Raw genomic sequence first — 17,523 nt, forward strand, 5'->3', positions numbered from 1 at the left:
CTTGAAAACAAAACATGTGAACAGCAGGTGGGAGGGGCTGCTGTGCTCACAGTCAGACCTACACTTCTGAGATGACCACATTTAGGGTATCCTTTTTATCTGAGGCTAATGAGACCCAAGAGTAGAAAAAAAAAAAACCTGCCACTGAGTGTTTAGAGCAGTCTGAAGCCTGCAGATACTGCGCTTTACAGATAAGACTGTGCATGGAAGCATTTTAAAACATTTTTCTGAATAACAGCTCTCCTGATGTAGTCAAAAGTACTTTTTTCCCCGCTGTGTGTGTGTGTGTGTGTGTGTGTGTGTGTGTGTGTGTGTGTGTGTGTGTGTGTGTGTGTGTGTGAGAGTGAGAGAGAGAGTGTAGGATATTACTATATTGTAAACTTTACCGTAGGATGCTATCATCATGGGCAGTAGTTGGCACAGGAGCATCAGAAGGACTGACAGGCAGGTCTACATCTGGCTGTCCGGGCTGAGCATAGACTGGCTTGGGTTCTAAATACAAATGTGCAGGGATTCATGTTATTATGGCAGACAGATGATGAACACGTAACACTGGCTGTACATCATCATAAACAAAGGAATACCCTCACACAGGCAGAAAATGAGTGAGAATAAGAACAAAAACAACAACAGTGTGCATATACATATAAGCAAAATATTATCACACACATTCTTGTGTGCACACACGCACACTCAAGGCACACAGTGTCCTGAGCTAGGAAGTCAAAGAGAGAGGCAGCAGACTGCTGGAGGCTGGGGAGGAATGTCAGGCTCGATCAGCTCATATGGTTTATTTTCACTTGGCTCCAGGCTGACTCAGCCAGGCTCGGCAGGCGTCTGGATCTAACTTTTTAAAAGCGCAACAACCAAAAAAGGGCAAAAATAACTGTTTCGAATAAGAGTTCATTAATTCATGTAAATTTTCTGCTGCAAACGACAGACAGGGCCATTACACACCGTTTCTCAAGATTCACACTGATTTACAAATGACTATTCTTAGACATACAAACCAACATGTAATTTTCTGGCTGACTGATTTACATCTGACCTGGGAGGGGTGGGAGCTGTTTCTCCTCTCTGCCTCCTGACTCCTTCGGTTTGGGCAGAGGTACCTCCTCCGCTAGCTTCGCTGGTGTTGAAGCCGGCTTTGAGGCCCGTTCGTCGTCACGACTTCTGTGACTAAAGATGCAAAAAGATGTTTTTGTATAACCTCTCTTTAGAACATGAGGCACGAGATCATGAATAATGCATTCTGCAGATGTAGTGCTGCAAGGCAACATGAAACTGTCTCTTAAACAGAACATGCATTTGCTAAGAATAGCTTCTTTCTACGCCTGCATCTTAGTGTTGAAGGTCATCACTTTGTCTTTCCAGTCTTTCGTGCTCTATTTTTAGAGCAGCTTATCCAAGGTGTCAGAGTGGGTTCTGTCCTCCAGGTGAATTTCACTGTGAGGCTCTGGCTTTAGACCAGCTTACTTTGACTTCCTTTAAAAAGAAAAATTGCGTAAACTACTGTATAAACTAATATACAGTGACATATGATGTCCAAATTTCCATGCATTTTGACAAACAGAAACTTCAGATGCTGATTGTGATTTCTTAGCAATTGATAGGAACAGGAGGGATAAAGACAGGCTTCCCAGTGGCATAGATCTGTGGCTCTCCTGGTCACATGGCTAACTTTTTGGGAAGAGAGCTGCTTTGTTCACAGACTGTGTGACAAAGTAACTACAAAGGATCCTGCTTGAACTGGCTGGACAGGAACAAACTTCTTTTCATCCCAAGCTGCACTTAACTGCCAACTTCACGAGCTGAGAGAAAGGGTTCCAGATCACTGATCAGGTTCAAACAAACAAATCAAATAACATCCTGTCACAAGAACTCCTTCCTGTTAACTAAAATACACAAGGTAGTGTGCCCGTGCCACTGTTTAGAACATTATAGAGATTTTCGCTTTTTGTATATTAAAAATGACAAGAAAGGATGAGCCTAATAGGAAAAAATAGAGAGCGACTTAAAACAGGCAACTGGAGATGGCCTTTTATTACTGTGTGTCACGATTTCCTTTGTGGTGAACATGCAGTTCTGTCCACCAAAACATTGAAAAGAAGAAGATCCAGTGACACATTCAAATGATTCTCTCATCTTGAGAAGAAATGTCTCTAAATAATTGATGTCTGATATCAACAGCAACATCCATCAGTTAATAATTTGCTGTTACACAAAAGACCGATCTTCAACACACAAATTCATCACTTCTTTTAGACTGAGGGCTGTGAATATACAGTCGTTTGTCAAAGTCCCAACAACTCTACTGAACTACATTAAATCGAATAATTCGTTTATCAAATCCTCAATATTCAAATAGGGGAATGGCACCAAACGTATGGATTTCTCCAGCTGCTGAAGTATAACAGGAATAACCAAGTGCAGAAAAATCCCATTCAGCAACAGCTTTGAATTATGGCACCATGTTTAAGAGTTAAGAGCAGTGAGCTTCTACGCTCAGCAGAGCAGACTCTTGATCTGCTTTCAACCGTAATTTTGACCAAGACCGACTCTTTTGCGGCTTAACAGCTGACTTTTATTTTTTGTCAGGTCAGTGAGCAGAGTGAAAGGGAAACAACTGTGGTGCTCTATTGAGTTTAAATGAAGAATTAATGAGGTACTTTCAAACAACGTTAGAGTCAAAAGAAGTGGTGAATGGAGTAATGGTTGGTGCTAACACACACTACCTTTCATGAGAAAAACAGAAAAGAGGAAGGGAAAAAAGCTTGTTTTAAAGCATGGAATCAAATATCATCAGTTGTGGTTACTTAAAAGATGTTAAAGTCTTACTAAATGGTTGCATATAATTAATTTTAATTTCACTCAATAGCAAATTACTGTCTTAATTAATCAACAACAGTCTAAAAACCAGTAGAGAAATTATGCTTAGGACAACCCAGTATCAAAGTGGTTTTGTACTCCACCCACATTTTGGTGATCAATGGTGCTGTTCAAGTTTAAATTGGTATTGTTCTAAACTTCATTCCATCAAACACAGAAAGTTGTGAAGAGAAGAAAACCAGAATATATACATACAAAAATAACAATGTTTCTTGCAACTATATCCCACGATTTTATTCATTTCCTGAAAGCCGGGTTGATGTTCTTTACCTGCCATTGCTGATTTGTGGAGGTGAATGTCGGGAGTGGTCTGAGGGTTCAGATCGTCTATCTGGAGAGCGGGAGCGGCTGCTACGATGTCTGTCATGTGATCGATTGGAATGGTCGGATGCCAGAGAATGGATATCTGAAATGTCTGGTTAAACATAAAGATACTGTGAAACGGCCGCAGCCTCAAAGTTGCCCTGACAAGTCTGACTTTCTTCGTATCCACTCATTTGAGTTGAATTCACATCACTCTCACCATCTCTGTCAGAAGCGTTGGCTGAGGGAATACTGTCATCGAGGTCAGGGATGTTCAGCAGGGTCGCTCTCTCATCCCTCTGAACCACCATTTTTAGCTTGCCCTTTGACCTTTCTATCAGCTTCTTGGCATCAATCAAAGAGAGGTTCTCTGTCACGGTGCCATTAATCTGAAAGAATCAGCAAAACAAGCCATCAGAAATGACATGAAGTAAACATTCGTACACAGCCACAGAACTTGAATGAAAAGAGAAACATTACAAAAGGTGACATGTCTGGGGTTATTATCTTAATGGTATGAGACCACATTAATGTTCCTCCCCATAACCAGTCTATGCATTAAAGGAAAGGATCAAGATGTGCATGTTGCTAAATGTGACGGTGTCCTTCTACACAGCATGTTCCCAAAACATTAATACAATGAGACAAAGTAGTACATACTGCACATCCTTCTATCTGAATCAGGTTAGATTATATAAAGAACATGATCAAACATTTTCAGTTTATCTTCTATGTTTCCAGTGATTCTCTGCCTTTCCCCTCTCACCTTCAGTACAACATCCCCCTCCTGGATGTTGCCATCCCTGGCTGCCAGGCTCTCAGGGGAAATGTCCTTGACAAAGATGTGGCTGGCCAGGCGCAGGCCATATTCTGCTTACAAAGTGAACGACAGCAACAAAGACAACGTTAGCACAGAGTTCACGTGACAACACCACGCTGACTGCGATTCTGCTGACATCTGCTTCTCCCACTGGGATTAACAGTACTGATTAAAGAAGATTAATTGCTCTTTTACTTAGATTTACTTGAGTTTACTTGGATTTTGCTGTGGCTGGCAAGTTTTGTTTGCTCTGGCAGTTAACCAATGCTGATTTGGAGGCTTTATTCTCTTCTAAAAGAGAATATGGTTGTCTGTTAATAGTCATGTAAAGCAAATGGCAGGAGATTCCCTGCTTCACTATCCACTGTTCTGACTCCCTTTTTATCCCCGACTTTGTGAGCCTCACCTTCATTTTTGCGGGATTTCACGAGAGTGACCTTGGCGGGCCGTGGGGGCAGGTTGTGCGAGCGGCGGTCTGAGCGTGGGGAGAGACTTCTTTCCCGTGAGCCGCTGCGTTCACGTTCCCTGTCCCTGCGACCGCCGCTCCGCCCACTGCGCCTGCCCATAGTGCCGCCCACACCGCTGTACACGCCACTGCGTCCACTTCTCGTTTCATATATCTCTTCGTCGTAGCTATCCTCCTCCTCGTCATGCTCTGACATAGTCTCCCTCTCTCCCAGGCGGCCCATGGGGACGTGCACCTTCCTCTTGCGCCTGATTGTCTAAACAAAGGGAACAAGACATGAAATGAGCTTGACAACCAACATGAGCCAGGCACTCCCCTTATCATGCACATTTCTTCTGCTAGTGAACTACGAAAACATATGAGAGAGCCCAAATAACATTATTAGCAATATGCATATCTCTGCTACAAACACTTTTTAAGTCTGACTACAAAATGAGCTTTCCAAGAAGACTTCATAATGGGATGTGACACTCACAATTTTGGCGAGCTTCCCACTTTTACGAAGCTGCTGAACAGCATACGCGTGCTCCACATTATCCATGGAGACAGCGTTGACCATAACGACTCTGTCATTTTCCCTAAAGAAATGAGATACCAAGAACAGACAGACAGTGGAGTCTTTATGGAGCAGGCAGTGTAATTTAATACTAAAAAATGAGCTGCATGACTGGGTTCCCGATAATACAACTAAATCTTACTGCAGTAGGCCTTCTGCGGGGCCTCCTTTCAGCACATCTGAGATGACAATGGAGGTCTCACCACTCTGAAAATGAGGGTTATCCCGTCCACCTGAAATGGCTATCCCAAAGCCAAACCCTGGTGCCTGCACACAGAAATAAAAACAAAACACAAAAAAGATAAGGATGTGTGGATGGACCAAGACACTAACTGATGAGTAGAGACAGATGTATTTAAATGACCACCTCCTGGTACGAATCCAACAAAATAATTGTTTGTTAAACCACCTCTACAGAATACAGCAGTCGAACACTTTGAAGCGATGCAGTTTGCGTGCAAACAATGTGCACAAAGATGCCAGATCAGCATTTGTGCAATTTATGCTCCACAGCCAAAAACATGGAATCGTGTAGAAGAAAAGCTTTTTGTCTGTTCCACGTGCAATTAATTACACAGTGAGCTAACTCCCTACATGCTGTGATCCTGAAAATAGCAGGGAAGAAAAATGCTGAGATGGGAGATAGAGGGAAAATAACGTAAACCAGGTAGGGCAGAGAGCGTTTAGGATAGGGCATAATTTCAACATAGACAATTATAGAGAGTAAAGGAAGGATAACAGATACCCACCCTGTGTAGTGTTACTGTGTGCTGTTCCCAAATGACTGTCTCCTCCATTGCTGCACTCTGAAAGGCAAAGAAATTGCGCAGTGCTTAACACATAAGCTCCAGAGTTCAGACAAGAAGAGTTAAAATAATTCATTATTCCAACTGATAAAAGGTGGAAGAGTGGCTCCCAAAATACATCTGACAGTGTCTCCTTCAGTGTTTAACCTTTAACAAAGTCTGCATAAAAGGTCCAATGTGCTGTTTTTTAATGAACAGAGTAGGCGTTATCTGTCCAAGCTAAATGTCTGCATAATGTGTAGAGTAGCATTTACCACTTTTGCAGCAAAAGCTACTTATACTGAGATACTGAAAAAAATAGAGGGTAAGGGTTTGGACTACTGCTGCTTTATGAACATCAGCCACTTGGGCAATCTAGGCTACATTTCATTATTCATATTGTATTATTCATACTGCAAATAAAGGATGTAAAGATTATAAACAGCAAATCGACTGTGAAAGCACACTGAGAGACTTTAGTAAAAAAAATTAAAAAGATAAACAGAATATTTGAATACACAATAATAGCACTGATTATTTTTTGACCTCTACCAAGGTTCCTAGTGGAAGGGGAAGTGTTTCACCACTAAAAATTAAGACAGGGTACACATCAGGACGCTTGTTTGTTTCACACTGTTGCTGATTCACAGTGATACAGATGACACAACAGAGCACAGCAAATAGCCCAGGCACACACCATAAACATGTTGGTTTTTAGACTAGACAGTCTTCTTTGTAGTGGGTCCACAGTATGAGGTCCCAAGTTTACAGTGAACTGAGTAAAATAGCACAACAGACAAAGATCCTCCTTCATTAAATAGGGCCACACTGGCAGTAAGTCTCTAAAATTGAAGGACAACCTCAGCCCCATTAACAACCACAGAGGATAAGATTAAGGTCACCTCAGTCAGCTGCTGGGTTAACGCCATCCTCTGCGACCTACAGCCCGCTTCTTATCTCTGGCTCTGTATCATTTTACCTCCACTGCAATCTCACAACACATTAGACATTCAAGGACTGCATATAAAATACTACGAGGTCATTCCCATTGGGGCAAATTACAACCACCATCACAGCACTTAATGCAATAACCCCCATCTGTCATGCAAAATGATCCTAGCCTTGTGATCTTAATAGGTGAGACTGCCACACATATCCCCTTCTGCTTTGCTGGTTATTTCTTTGACACCTCGAACGCTTACAGTATTAACCACCTATGCAGAAATCTCATGTTGCGGTACATTAAAATGTGATGAAAAATGAGCAAAGGGAGATTACTCTTCACGCTGAAAAGGAGCATCGGTTCCAGTGCTTAGACCTGCCACTGAGACTGCTGTCGACGGGTTGGCAGCTTCAAACGCAAAACATCTAGCAAGAGTCAGTCCAGTTTCACACTGAAAGCCATTTTGCAGCACATCAGTATGACAACTTGATAATGGAAGTGCTATTAAGCCACAAAGAGCGATAAACAGCTAAAAACCTTCGATGGTCTGCAGGCCAAATACTGAACTACAGACCACTATGAAATCTCATATAGGGAATAGGGATATTCAGTTAATCATTTTTAATCAGTAAAGCTACCTGTCCTTAATGGCATCCATCAATTATGAAAACAAGATAACCCATCCCATTACTTTTACCCCCAAATTCATCCCCCGTCAGAGTGTGGCAACAAAAATATAAGGTACTAAGGGATTGTGAGCCCAAGGACGCACAATTTAATCAACCTTACACAGTAGTTAAGATTCAGGGACACCCTTTTTTAAACTATCAAAATGTATTTTGCAATATTGCACAGTTTTAAGTCATCACCAAAATGTGTGTGATGAGAAACACTAAAAACACACCCAGAGATTCTGAAGTTGAAAATAACAACAGCCATGCTGCTGCAGAAGCAAATGTCTGAACAAAAAAAGTAACTCAGATGTGAAGAAAACAATGTCCAACTTTTTTTTGTACAGCAGAAATCATATTCAGAGGCAGCAGCTTAGCTGACCAACTGCTGCTGTGCCGTTTATTGTTTTAGCACCCTGGCCTCCTTCAACACATCATCCTTATGTCTGCTGCGACCTGTCGGCCAAATGCCAAAGATTAGCTGGCGTCTGGGAATACAGGCAGCTAAATAAAATGCCACAAGTGGCCCCAGACGTGCTCAGCTTGGCAGCAACAGTCACAAACTCCTCAAGCAGCTTATAGTGGGGCTCACACAAGGAGGGTGAACCAAAGTTTGAACAGGGGAACTCCCCCTGGCCTTTCACACTGAATTATCTGCTCTTGAGAAAGGGTGGGGTGGGGGGCATCTGAATATAAACAAGTCTGGTGAAAGCAGAGGAATGATCTCCCGCTAGAAAGTTTGCTCTTTCAGGGAGGAGGATTTATGCCCCAGTCTTCTTGATCAGCACTGTGCAAATGCTGACGCCAAGAGCTCAAACATTTTGCCTAAATTTATAGAGACTTGCTTCTAACTGATAAATTGGGGGGGGGGTTTCCAGTTGATAGTCAGACTTTCAAAACTTCTTTATAAGCATTTATGCAGCATAACACAAACATGTACGCCCACAAACGTATAATGTTTTAGAGTGGGTAGCAAGAGATGTCAATTTAGTTGTCTGGAAAACATGTTTAGAGGATGCTTCTAAAGCTCCACTGAATACAAATAAATCACTGAAAAATTGCAATGGGGCAAAACAAAAGGACCGAATACCAAGGGAAAAAGACGAAAAACAATCTCTCTCTCTCTCTCTCTATCACATGCACACACCTTTCACTGTGAAGGGATATAATTTTGCTACCTCCTGCTCCTGCAGAGCTTGTTGCTCTGGTAACAGAGGGGGGACTGTGTGGCTTTCTAGTGGCCTTTCAGGACAGGTCTGAAGGTTCCTCTAAACTGTAGGAGGTAAATTTAAAAAAAAGGAAATAAAGACAGGGCCAAATCAATTCATAAAGTTCATAAAGTTTTGTGGCTCAAATGAGCACTACTATTTTTTGCCATAAGATCTAAACAGTGAACTAGTGACTTTATATTTGTCAAAAACAAATATGTTCATTTCCTGTTCCAAAAATGTCCAAAACATTTCTTTTAAGTAAACACAAAGTAAGGTATGTTGTTTTCAGTGAAATGAGCATAGGTTGCTGTAAAGTTGCACCAACATCCCGTGACTGATGACTTTCAGTGCCATAATGTGTACACCCTTTACAGCCACAATTTGGTGCCAAGAGAGGCTTCATGCCTCAAGCTAAAGCCAGGCCTGGCAGCCGCTCCACAGTGAGACACACCATGTTGGTTGGGTCATGCTTGGGGGATTACAACTAGGCAACATGGGAGCCAGCACTACAACACAGATGGACTTTAATGCAGATGGAGAACGGAGAGGAAAGCTCTGCTCAAAGAGGACTGTGTCAAATCAATGCACAAATGGTAAAACAACGCAATCATCAATGAGCCCACTGGGCTTTTTATTCCTCTGCAGAACAAACTATTATAGCATGTCCATAAAATACTGCTCTGCCAACAGTCTTTCAAGCTTTTAATTTCCACTTGTAAATCAATTACAGAATGCTACTAACAATTATTGTCATTACTGATCATAGCTCATCTTCCTGATTACTCCTTCAGCTGCTCTATAAACCAAAAACCGTGACCAACCTAGTTTCCAAACAAACAGATGACGTTCAGATTTAAGAAGCTAAATCTAGCTTTCTTGCTCAAAAGATATTTTTAAAAAGGCACATGTGTATTTTGCAAGTTGAGGGGCAAATGGCTTCTTGTTACAGGTACTATCTGTATGCCAGTGGCAATAAAACTGAGCAATAACAAACTTACATATACTTGTGTGCCCCGGAGGTCCTCTCTGAAGTCAGCGAAACAGTAAATTTTGTCTACTTGGCAAATACTAGCAGACAGTTTGGCAGGGAGCTGTGACAATTCTTGTCACTTTCAAATAAAGGGCCTGCAACTAATCAAATGTGCAGCTACAAACCTGACTTGCAATGATTATGAAAACAATATAATTAACATAAAAATAGTGCTCTAGTTTTGTTTTGCGTCACTGAATCGAGCAGACCCCTCTCCTTTTACAGCGGTGACCTTCAACCCTCCCCTAAAAGCAAAAACCTCCCTCCCTGCCAGGCTGTAGCAGGTTTGGTTAAGCTTGAGCCAAGATAACAAAGAGAGAGCCTGAAGGAAAACTAAAGAGGTAAACCAAATGGATACACTTTTTGTTTTAAAGAGTTTAGCAAAACACACGATAAGCCTAACTATGTTCTCTAAATTGTTTCAAACAATCAGGATGATAATATTTATTTTACCATAATCAAACAGCCCTGCTTAAAAAAACGCAACTCTGCGTAAAAAAAGCAAATGATATTTTGTTATAACTGAGGCAACATTGTGCGATTTTGTGCTGAAGTATGGTTTAGGGGTGAGGCAGAGACTTATTCAATTCTGACCGCTCTGGGACCAGAGTAGCTAAAAATAGCTCTCATTAATTCTACTGTTGTGGTGCTGCAACAGAGTGATTTAGGGGGGGAACCTTGCAGCATGAACACTGAGGAACATTTAATAGGTTCTTGTTGTAGTAAATGCCACAAATCGACCAAAACAAATGATAAAATACTGCAAAGAAAATACATCCACTCTCTCTTTGTACTGCCTATTTATTGTATTTCTTTGTAAGGTCTGAGGGAAAAAAAGAGACTTTGATCGTTCTCACAAATCTGTTTCAGTGCCAGTGTGATGAAAATGTGACTATTCATATTTCAAGAGTAGTAATGAGTCGAAACAAATAAAATATGATAATTAAAGGTTTACAGGTGGCTGAAAGCAATAATTCACAATTATTTTTGTTCACATGCATCAGCACATGATTAGCAGCAATAAAGCCAAATGAAGCCAAGTCTGCTGCAAGCTTAAATATTCAATCCTAGCAATAAACATACTGCTGAGTTAAAACAATTCTTTCCCTTTTGCTTCTCTCCAAGACAGTTTTCAAATTACACTGCAGCCAAAGACAAGAAAACAACAACATGAATACACAACACTGTGGCTGCTGGCAATGAATCAACAAAGTAGAATAAGATGATTGATCACTTCAGCAATTGAAATCGATGTACTGGGGAGTGCTGACAACTGCTAAAACTCTCCTGCCGGGGAGAGCATAGCCCAATGCTAATGAGAGCCCATGCCTTAGTGCCAGTCAAGGGTTCCCCTGAGAGACAAGTGACACTCTACACATACAACATGGAAAGACACCGTACTGCGGATCTCTACCTGAGGGAACACAGTGGCAGAGATGCAGGAGAGCGATACGAAGGTCAAGAGAAGAAACCCAGAAGACTGATAGAAAAGTTAATCCGCAGCCATGAAGCACATGTATTATCTAAAGGAAACTGTGAAACTCCCTTTCCTTCAATTTTACTCCTTTCATCTATTTGCTGCATAAGTATTCAGATAACACTGATGCATAGAAGATTAGAGGTACTTACATGAATTCATCCTGCTCACTACAGAGGACACAGAGAAAAGCGTCTCCAACTCCAACTACTCCCCAGTAAATCCAGCAGGAGATTCCTGCAGACGCACATCAGCAGCCTCAGTGCATGACTGCACCAATCAGTGCTACGAGGAACACTGCCCCCCACCTTCCTCTTTCCTTCTGTTAGATTTGAAACCACAGAAATTACGACCACAGGTGAGGGGTTATAAAACACACTCCGCAGCTACACCCTAACGTTTCCTCTGGCCCGTGAGGGTCTGTGTCCTCTACCAACATCTTCCTTCTGAATGTATCCTTCCCTCTAACTCTATCCTTACACACTCAGGGGATCGAAACAAATCCCCTCCAGCTTGGCAGCGATCTGTGTGGGATCTGCAGTTCCGCTACAGCATGGGACTCCTCTGTACTAGTGAACATCCATCCGCAGTGTAAACTGCTGTATCGGACTTAACCCTTGAGCTGCCGTTAAATCGGAGCAGAATCCACCAATTCGCTCAGCATGTGGGATATTACAAACCACCTCCTGCTTTTCTCAGGTGTGCTGCATTACATGCATAAATTATGCTAAACGTGTTAATGAAATCCCACAGAAGATTGGCTGTTCTGTTAGCTTCATGGTCAGTATTCACAGATTCCATGATTACAGCAAAAACACAACCACCTTTAAATCTGACACTCATATAATCTTTGGGTAAAATTAACAGATTGATGACACTGCACATGAAATGAAAAGACCCACACAGGGAAATACAAGAGGCAGGCAAAGCAACAAAAACCTAACATGTTAAGTAAAATGTTCAATCAGGAACATCTAACAGCTAAAATATCATTGTGTTTTGTTTGTTGTCACTTTTGTAGCACTGGTTCAGACTACTCTAACTGCAACTGTAGCTTCAGTCAGGGACATTATATAACCAACTATATTGCGCTTTAGCTATAATTTCAAACATGAAAACATACTCCCCATGCTTATCATAAAAACATCACCAGTTAGTCTGTTTAGGCAAGGGAGCATGTGCTGTGCATGGTCACAGCTACTCCCTAGCGATATGACTGGGAAATGAATATCAACGAGCGTGCTGAAACTAAACTTCCAAGAATGCAACCTCTGCAGTGCAGGTATCTCCACTGTTGGCATTTAACTTGCATATGAGCGCATTTCAGATGAGTGCAAATGTGAACAATATTAAATGACTGACATTTTAATGTCTAACAGTAACAATGTACAAAATCAGTGCATTCAATCAGCTACCAGCTGCTTTCAGTCAGCCGTATACTATAGGGCATTTTTTACTAAGCCCAAGCATCTTTAAGATTAAAAATAAGACATCTGGGAATAAGAAACACAAACTAATGTGTTTGTTTCTTTTTTTTGTTTGGTTTCACATACCTATTATTGTTATAATTAACTGAACTATTATCTTACCCATGACATCTAACTATGTACAAATCTGTGAAGGTACTTCGTGCTCTTTGCTGTAGAGACAGTAAAAAAAATCTATTAAAGAGAAAAAGGGAATTGTGTGGAGCTGCAGTTTGCGTTTTCACCATCCAACCACTGGATCGCCCCCTGTGGAGACATTTATGTGCCTCTTTGAAGCACAATCCAGTGTTTGTGGTCCGCATATAATCAAGCAGCCTTTAGAGTAGGGCTGCTCGATTATGGCAAAAATGATAATCACGATTATTTTCACTGAAATTGAGATCTCGATTATATGACGATATTTATTTAACCCTTTAAGACCTACTATAGCACCAAGTCCGCCAGAGCTTATATTATATTTTTACATGCTGTAGTGCCATTTGTGGGAGCATTTCAAGTTGATATATAACTGTTATAGCCCATATTTTAATAATATGTATACATTAAGTCCATAGTAACTACATTAATTGCAAAAAAGTGCAATAAACTACAAAAAAATTGAAAATCGTATTTGTTTTTTTACATATATTTCTACTTGGAGAAATTTAAGAGGCTTATCCCTCAAAACTTTAAATACAAAAAAGTTGCAAAAAATAGTTTACAATAACAGGAAACTTATTGTGAGTGTCTTCATAGTTTTATTTTGGAGATACACCAATTTTTATATACACTGCAGGAAAAACAAAAAAACAATCCTATGATGCAAATTTGCAAAGAAAACAGCAGGTGCATCAAAATAAACTATTTCCAGCAGTGCAATTCGAGTTCTAAGCATCCCAGAAACTATTCAGAAAAGTCAAACATGACCAGTATCCGGTTGTTCAGTCTGACGTCACTAGCAGTGTCTGGGTCTAAACTCCGCTGCAGGTCCATATATCAAACGATCACTATGGCATTACTGAGAGTTGAAAAACTGTCTAAAGTCTTTCATCCTTAATAAAATGATCAGCGTTCTGCTCTACCAGGTGTAACAATTGAGTTTAACATCCAGGCATCCATGAAAACGGAATTTATGACATTTAACGGAGTTAGAAGTTAGCAGGGAGTTAGCTCGCTAGCTTCTATCTAAATACAATATAGCATGTCCTGACTGCGGGGTTTTGGAAACAAATTAAAACGTACAGCTCTGTTATCACTTCCAGCATAAATGAAGACAGAAAACTAAACAGCAGTGACGTTTGTAGGGTTACTGAAGTTGGGCTAGCTGCTATATAATGATGTGCTACGTGACCGCTAGCGACACAGCTATGTTAGCATAATATAAACAAGCTAACTTTTTTCCACTCGATAAAAGTTAACGTGAGTGTTCTCGGTGGTCAGGAACAAATGTAATCGCATGGCAGGATGCTGTAAAAGGACCAAACTTCAGCCAGGAGAACAACTGCGATAATCCATCCACAATACGAGGTTAGTCATTCATACTGCTGCATGGGCTGGGCTGTAGTTACATCCTAAGGTTTTAAAAACTGAGCTTAAATAAATGATTAGCGGTAATAAAAGCCGAGGGAGGTCAACAGTGATCACTGACTGTTTTAGGAGCTTTTTGAGATCAAATAGAAGAAAATACATAACATTAAGCATGTTAACAACACAAAAGCCATATTAAACGCAGACTACTTTAGACCCGGAAGTAGGATTCGTCGCGTCATCACTGAACAACCGGATAGGTTTTTAAGGCCTACAAGTTAAAAAAAACTACATTTCCGCAAAAATGACATCACTTCCGGTTTCGGCCAGGAAATGGCGGACATGTGATAGTTCGCGCTGACGACTTTTTCAATGTGGGAAGTGTTACGAACAGCTGATCAGATCGGCGAAGCGTGTTTCTGGAATATTATGTTTTTGTTCCTGCACGCGCTTTTTATGCAATTTTTGCAAAGCTTTATGTGGAAGGAAACCGTGACCGAGGACAAGCTGATGGCATAAGTTGTAAGTACAACTCCTCTGGTTTCATATGCAAACAAATTATTGCGCTAGCTTACACGGTTCAGGTTCTACAGGGATTTAAAAATAGTTACACAAAACGGAGCATGCTGCTCTGACCGGATTTAAAGGGTTAACAATGACTTTAAAAAATAATATAAAATAGTGTGCAACACCACTGAAGTTTTTTGTTTTTAACCTCTCTTTTCAACCAACGGCAGTCACTCTCCTCTCCAAATAACTTCTGCTTAGCTTTCCGAGCTTCCCTCGGGTCCTCTTAATCAGCGGTCTCCAACCTTTTTTGCGCCACGGACCGGTTTATGCCCGACAATATTTTCACGGACTGGCCTTTAAGGTGTCGCGGATAAATGAAGGAGGGGCTAATAATCGGCTCAGTCATTTTTAATGATCGTTGAAAGTGCAGATCGTAATCGTGATTAAAATTCGATTAATTGAGCAGCCCTACTTTAGAGGACACTGTAAGACACCATAAGGGTGCTTGCGTTTATTTCAGTAGTCAAGTCATTTTACACTATTTTGATTTGAATGCTTCCTGTCGCAAGGACAATCTGCATGGTTGCACAAACATATGAATTCATCCCAAGGCAACTTCAGTCATCTGCACTATATGCCAACCACCCAGCCACCTACACACACACCAAGTCTGTGGAGAGCTGCTGTCTCCTTCGCCACCAATAAGAAAAGAGCGGTCATCAAGGAATGGAATGGCGTTACCCTTCACTTTACAGCAGCATCAAAAACTACTGTACTTCTACTGTATTACAGGCTGAAGTAGCAGCATTTTATTCTGCACTTCATCCTTCACAACGACATCAGCTACCCACATAAAGCTCTGGGTACCTTTTTGGACATTAAACTATAAACCATCCACTCAACCTCATGCACTTAAACCTCCTTTACTGCCTGTCACAGAGTGCTCATTACTTCTAAAATTTCTGACATTTATTGAGACAGTCACTACAGACTGCTATAAGGGCATCATTTGCATACCCAATCTTTACACTGGCCCCTTTGAGCATGTTCGGCAGCAGTGACCACTGACACAGATGCACTGTGCATCCAGACAAAGTAAATGGATGACTCATCTGAGAATGGCTTACCATTGTGTTTTTACACATTTGGTAGAGGAAGTGGAGCATAATATGCACCACAATAAAAAAAATATATGAACAAACACACCAACTATTACAACAAGAGTTTTTCAGCCTCTCATATTGTAAAACAGCATTGACCAAGCATTCAAATTTAAATTTGAAATTCAAATTTAAATAGATTAATAAACAAAAAAAGCAGCAGATTTTCACAAGTATGCAAGGACATGAGCTCACAGCTTACTAAGGCCATGTGGGACATGAAATCCCACTCATCAGTCAGGATAATGATAAAGCTGGACAAGCCTGACAGACACCCAGTCAACGGCGGGGAAGGGGGGAAGAGTTAAATTTACATCCCTCTCAGCTGAACCTGAGAGTGGTGACAGATTCCACACATAGTTTGCTCTCTCCACTAGCTCCTGCCTCCCGGCCTCCAAATTAATTATTTCCACATCAAACTAAAAAGGAATGTAAAGAACCTGAGCAGCAATCATCTTCTTTAAACAATGTGTAGCTACACACATCTACAAGGTCAAAAAAATGGGGTCCAGAAATGCTTTAAATGTCACTCTGTGTGCATATTTATCATGTAAAGATTTAAAAAAATTTCTTTTAAAATGTTTAAATATTTGGCATAACCTGAGTGAGATACTGAGCTACAGAACCACCAGTTCCCTTATTTAAATGAACTACAGCTCTATTTCCAGTAACTTGAACTCATATTTACAGCATATTAACTTCTGCAGCAGTCTCTGTTTGAACGTTAGAAACTTGAGCTGTACGTTCACAGTTCACATTAAATACCACAGTTATTGCTTTTACTAAAACTGGTGCTGGAAAACATTGCAAACCATAAAAGAATACAGATCATTTAATTGCTTTTAGTCTGTGCTTGGATTTCTATTAAAGTGCATCCTGGCCTCAGATTACAACTATATCTTTAGCTTTCTACTCTTTAGGTTTCCTTAGTAACAACACATTTCAAATTCAAAATAGTACACGATCCTACCTTGAAGAGGTGATGTTTGGGCATAAAGACTGAATGTGAAACTACACGAAAGGCCAAAGTTCTTTTGGGTTTCTCAGCCTGAAATGAATGCAGTCTGCAGGCAAATCTTATTTAATGTGCTAAGCGTCAAGACTAGCAGTCAACACTGCAATTAACATGTTTCCAGATTAGTGTTTAGACAGTATGATAATTAGCTGTTATTAGAGCCTTGGCTGCCACATTGCTGCTGTCATAAGTGCCCAACACTCCTCTTCTTGTACACATTCATCAGATGAGACAAGACATGTGTTGCTTCATCACAGGGACATTTTGTACTTCTTCACTTTATCTGTTTTCTGCACCCTCTCGCACAACACATGGCAAAAACCCAGCACATGTGGTGTAGTAAATAATGGACAACAGAGTGAGTTGACTGGATGACTTGCCTCAGTATATGTAATAATCGTTTTGTAAGTTAAATGCCAATCTGCATTAAGTGATGTCTAACCCTAACCTTTCCAAAATATTTTCCTTTATAAATTACTGATATGTCCATCACTTTTTAAATTAAGATAGCAAACATTTAATTGAAAGTCATGCAGTTATGGGAGACATTAGCATTTACTGGGATGACTCCAAGATCTAATGTTTAATCAGTTTTCTTTTTTCCCCCCAAGTTTTCCCATGAACCCCTGGGCAAATATTTACCTCTTTAGAGTTAGTACCATGGATGCTATTGCCATAGATGCTGATCAGGTGC

At 40.7% G+C, this 17,523-nt stretch overlaps 1 protein-coding gene across 12 annotated transcripts in view; it reads right to left on the minus strand.

The window, feature by feature from the left end:
- Positions 1–17,523, minus strand: part of tjp1b (tight junction protein 1b) — a gene marked incomplete at its 5' end in the record, with an annotated part of 72,343 nt that overhangs the window by 15,674 nt on the left and 39,146 nt on the right. For 8 of the 12 annotated variants that reach the window (XM_080875730.1, XM_080875736.1, XM_080875735.1 and 5 more), the window contains 9 exons: positions 387–492; positions 1,049–1,179; positions 3,160–3,304; positions 3,413–3,581; positions 3,959–4,065; positions 4,419–4,734; positions 4,954–5,056; positions 5,177–5,301; positions 5,784–5,840. In XM_080875730.1, coding sequence (XP_080731856.1) covers positions 387–492; positions 1,049–1,179; positions 3,160–3,304; positions 3,413–3,581; positions 3,959–4,065; positions 4,419–4,734; positions 4,954–5,056; positions 5,177–5,301; positions 5,784–5,840 — 1,259 coding nt within the window. Of the gene's footprint in view, positions 1–386; positions 493–1,048; positions 1,180–3,159; positions 3,305–3,412; positions 3,582–3,958; positions 4,066–4,418; positions 4,735–4,953; positions 5,057–5,176; positions 5,302–5,783; positions 5,841–11,303; positions 11,328–17,523 lie in introns of those variants that run through there. The other 4 variants (XM_080875734.1, XM_080875732.1, XM_080875733.1 and 1 more) reach the window with 2 other exon arrangements.

The sequence above is a fragment of the Rhamphochromis sp. 'chilingali' genome (genome assembly GCF_963969265.1).
Source record: "Rhamphochromis sp. 'chilingali' genome assembly, chromosome: 2".
Classification (NCBI taxonomy): domain Eukaryota; kingdom Metazoa; phylum Chordata; class Actinopteri; order Cichliformes; family Cichlidae; genus Rhamphochromis; species Rhamphochromis sp. 'chilingali'.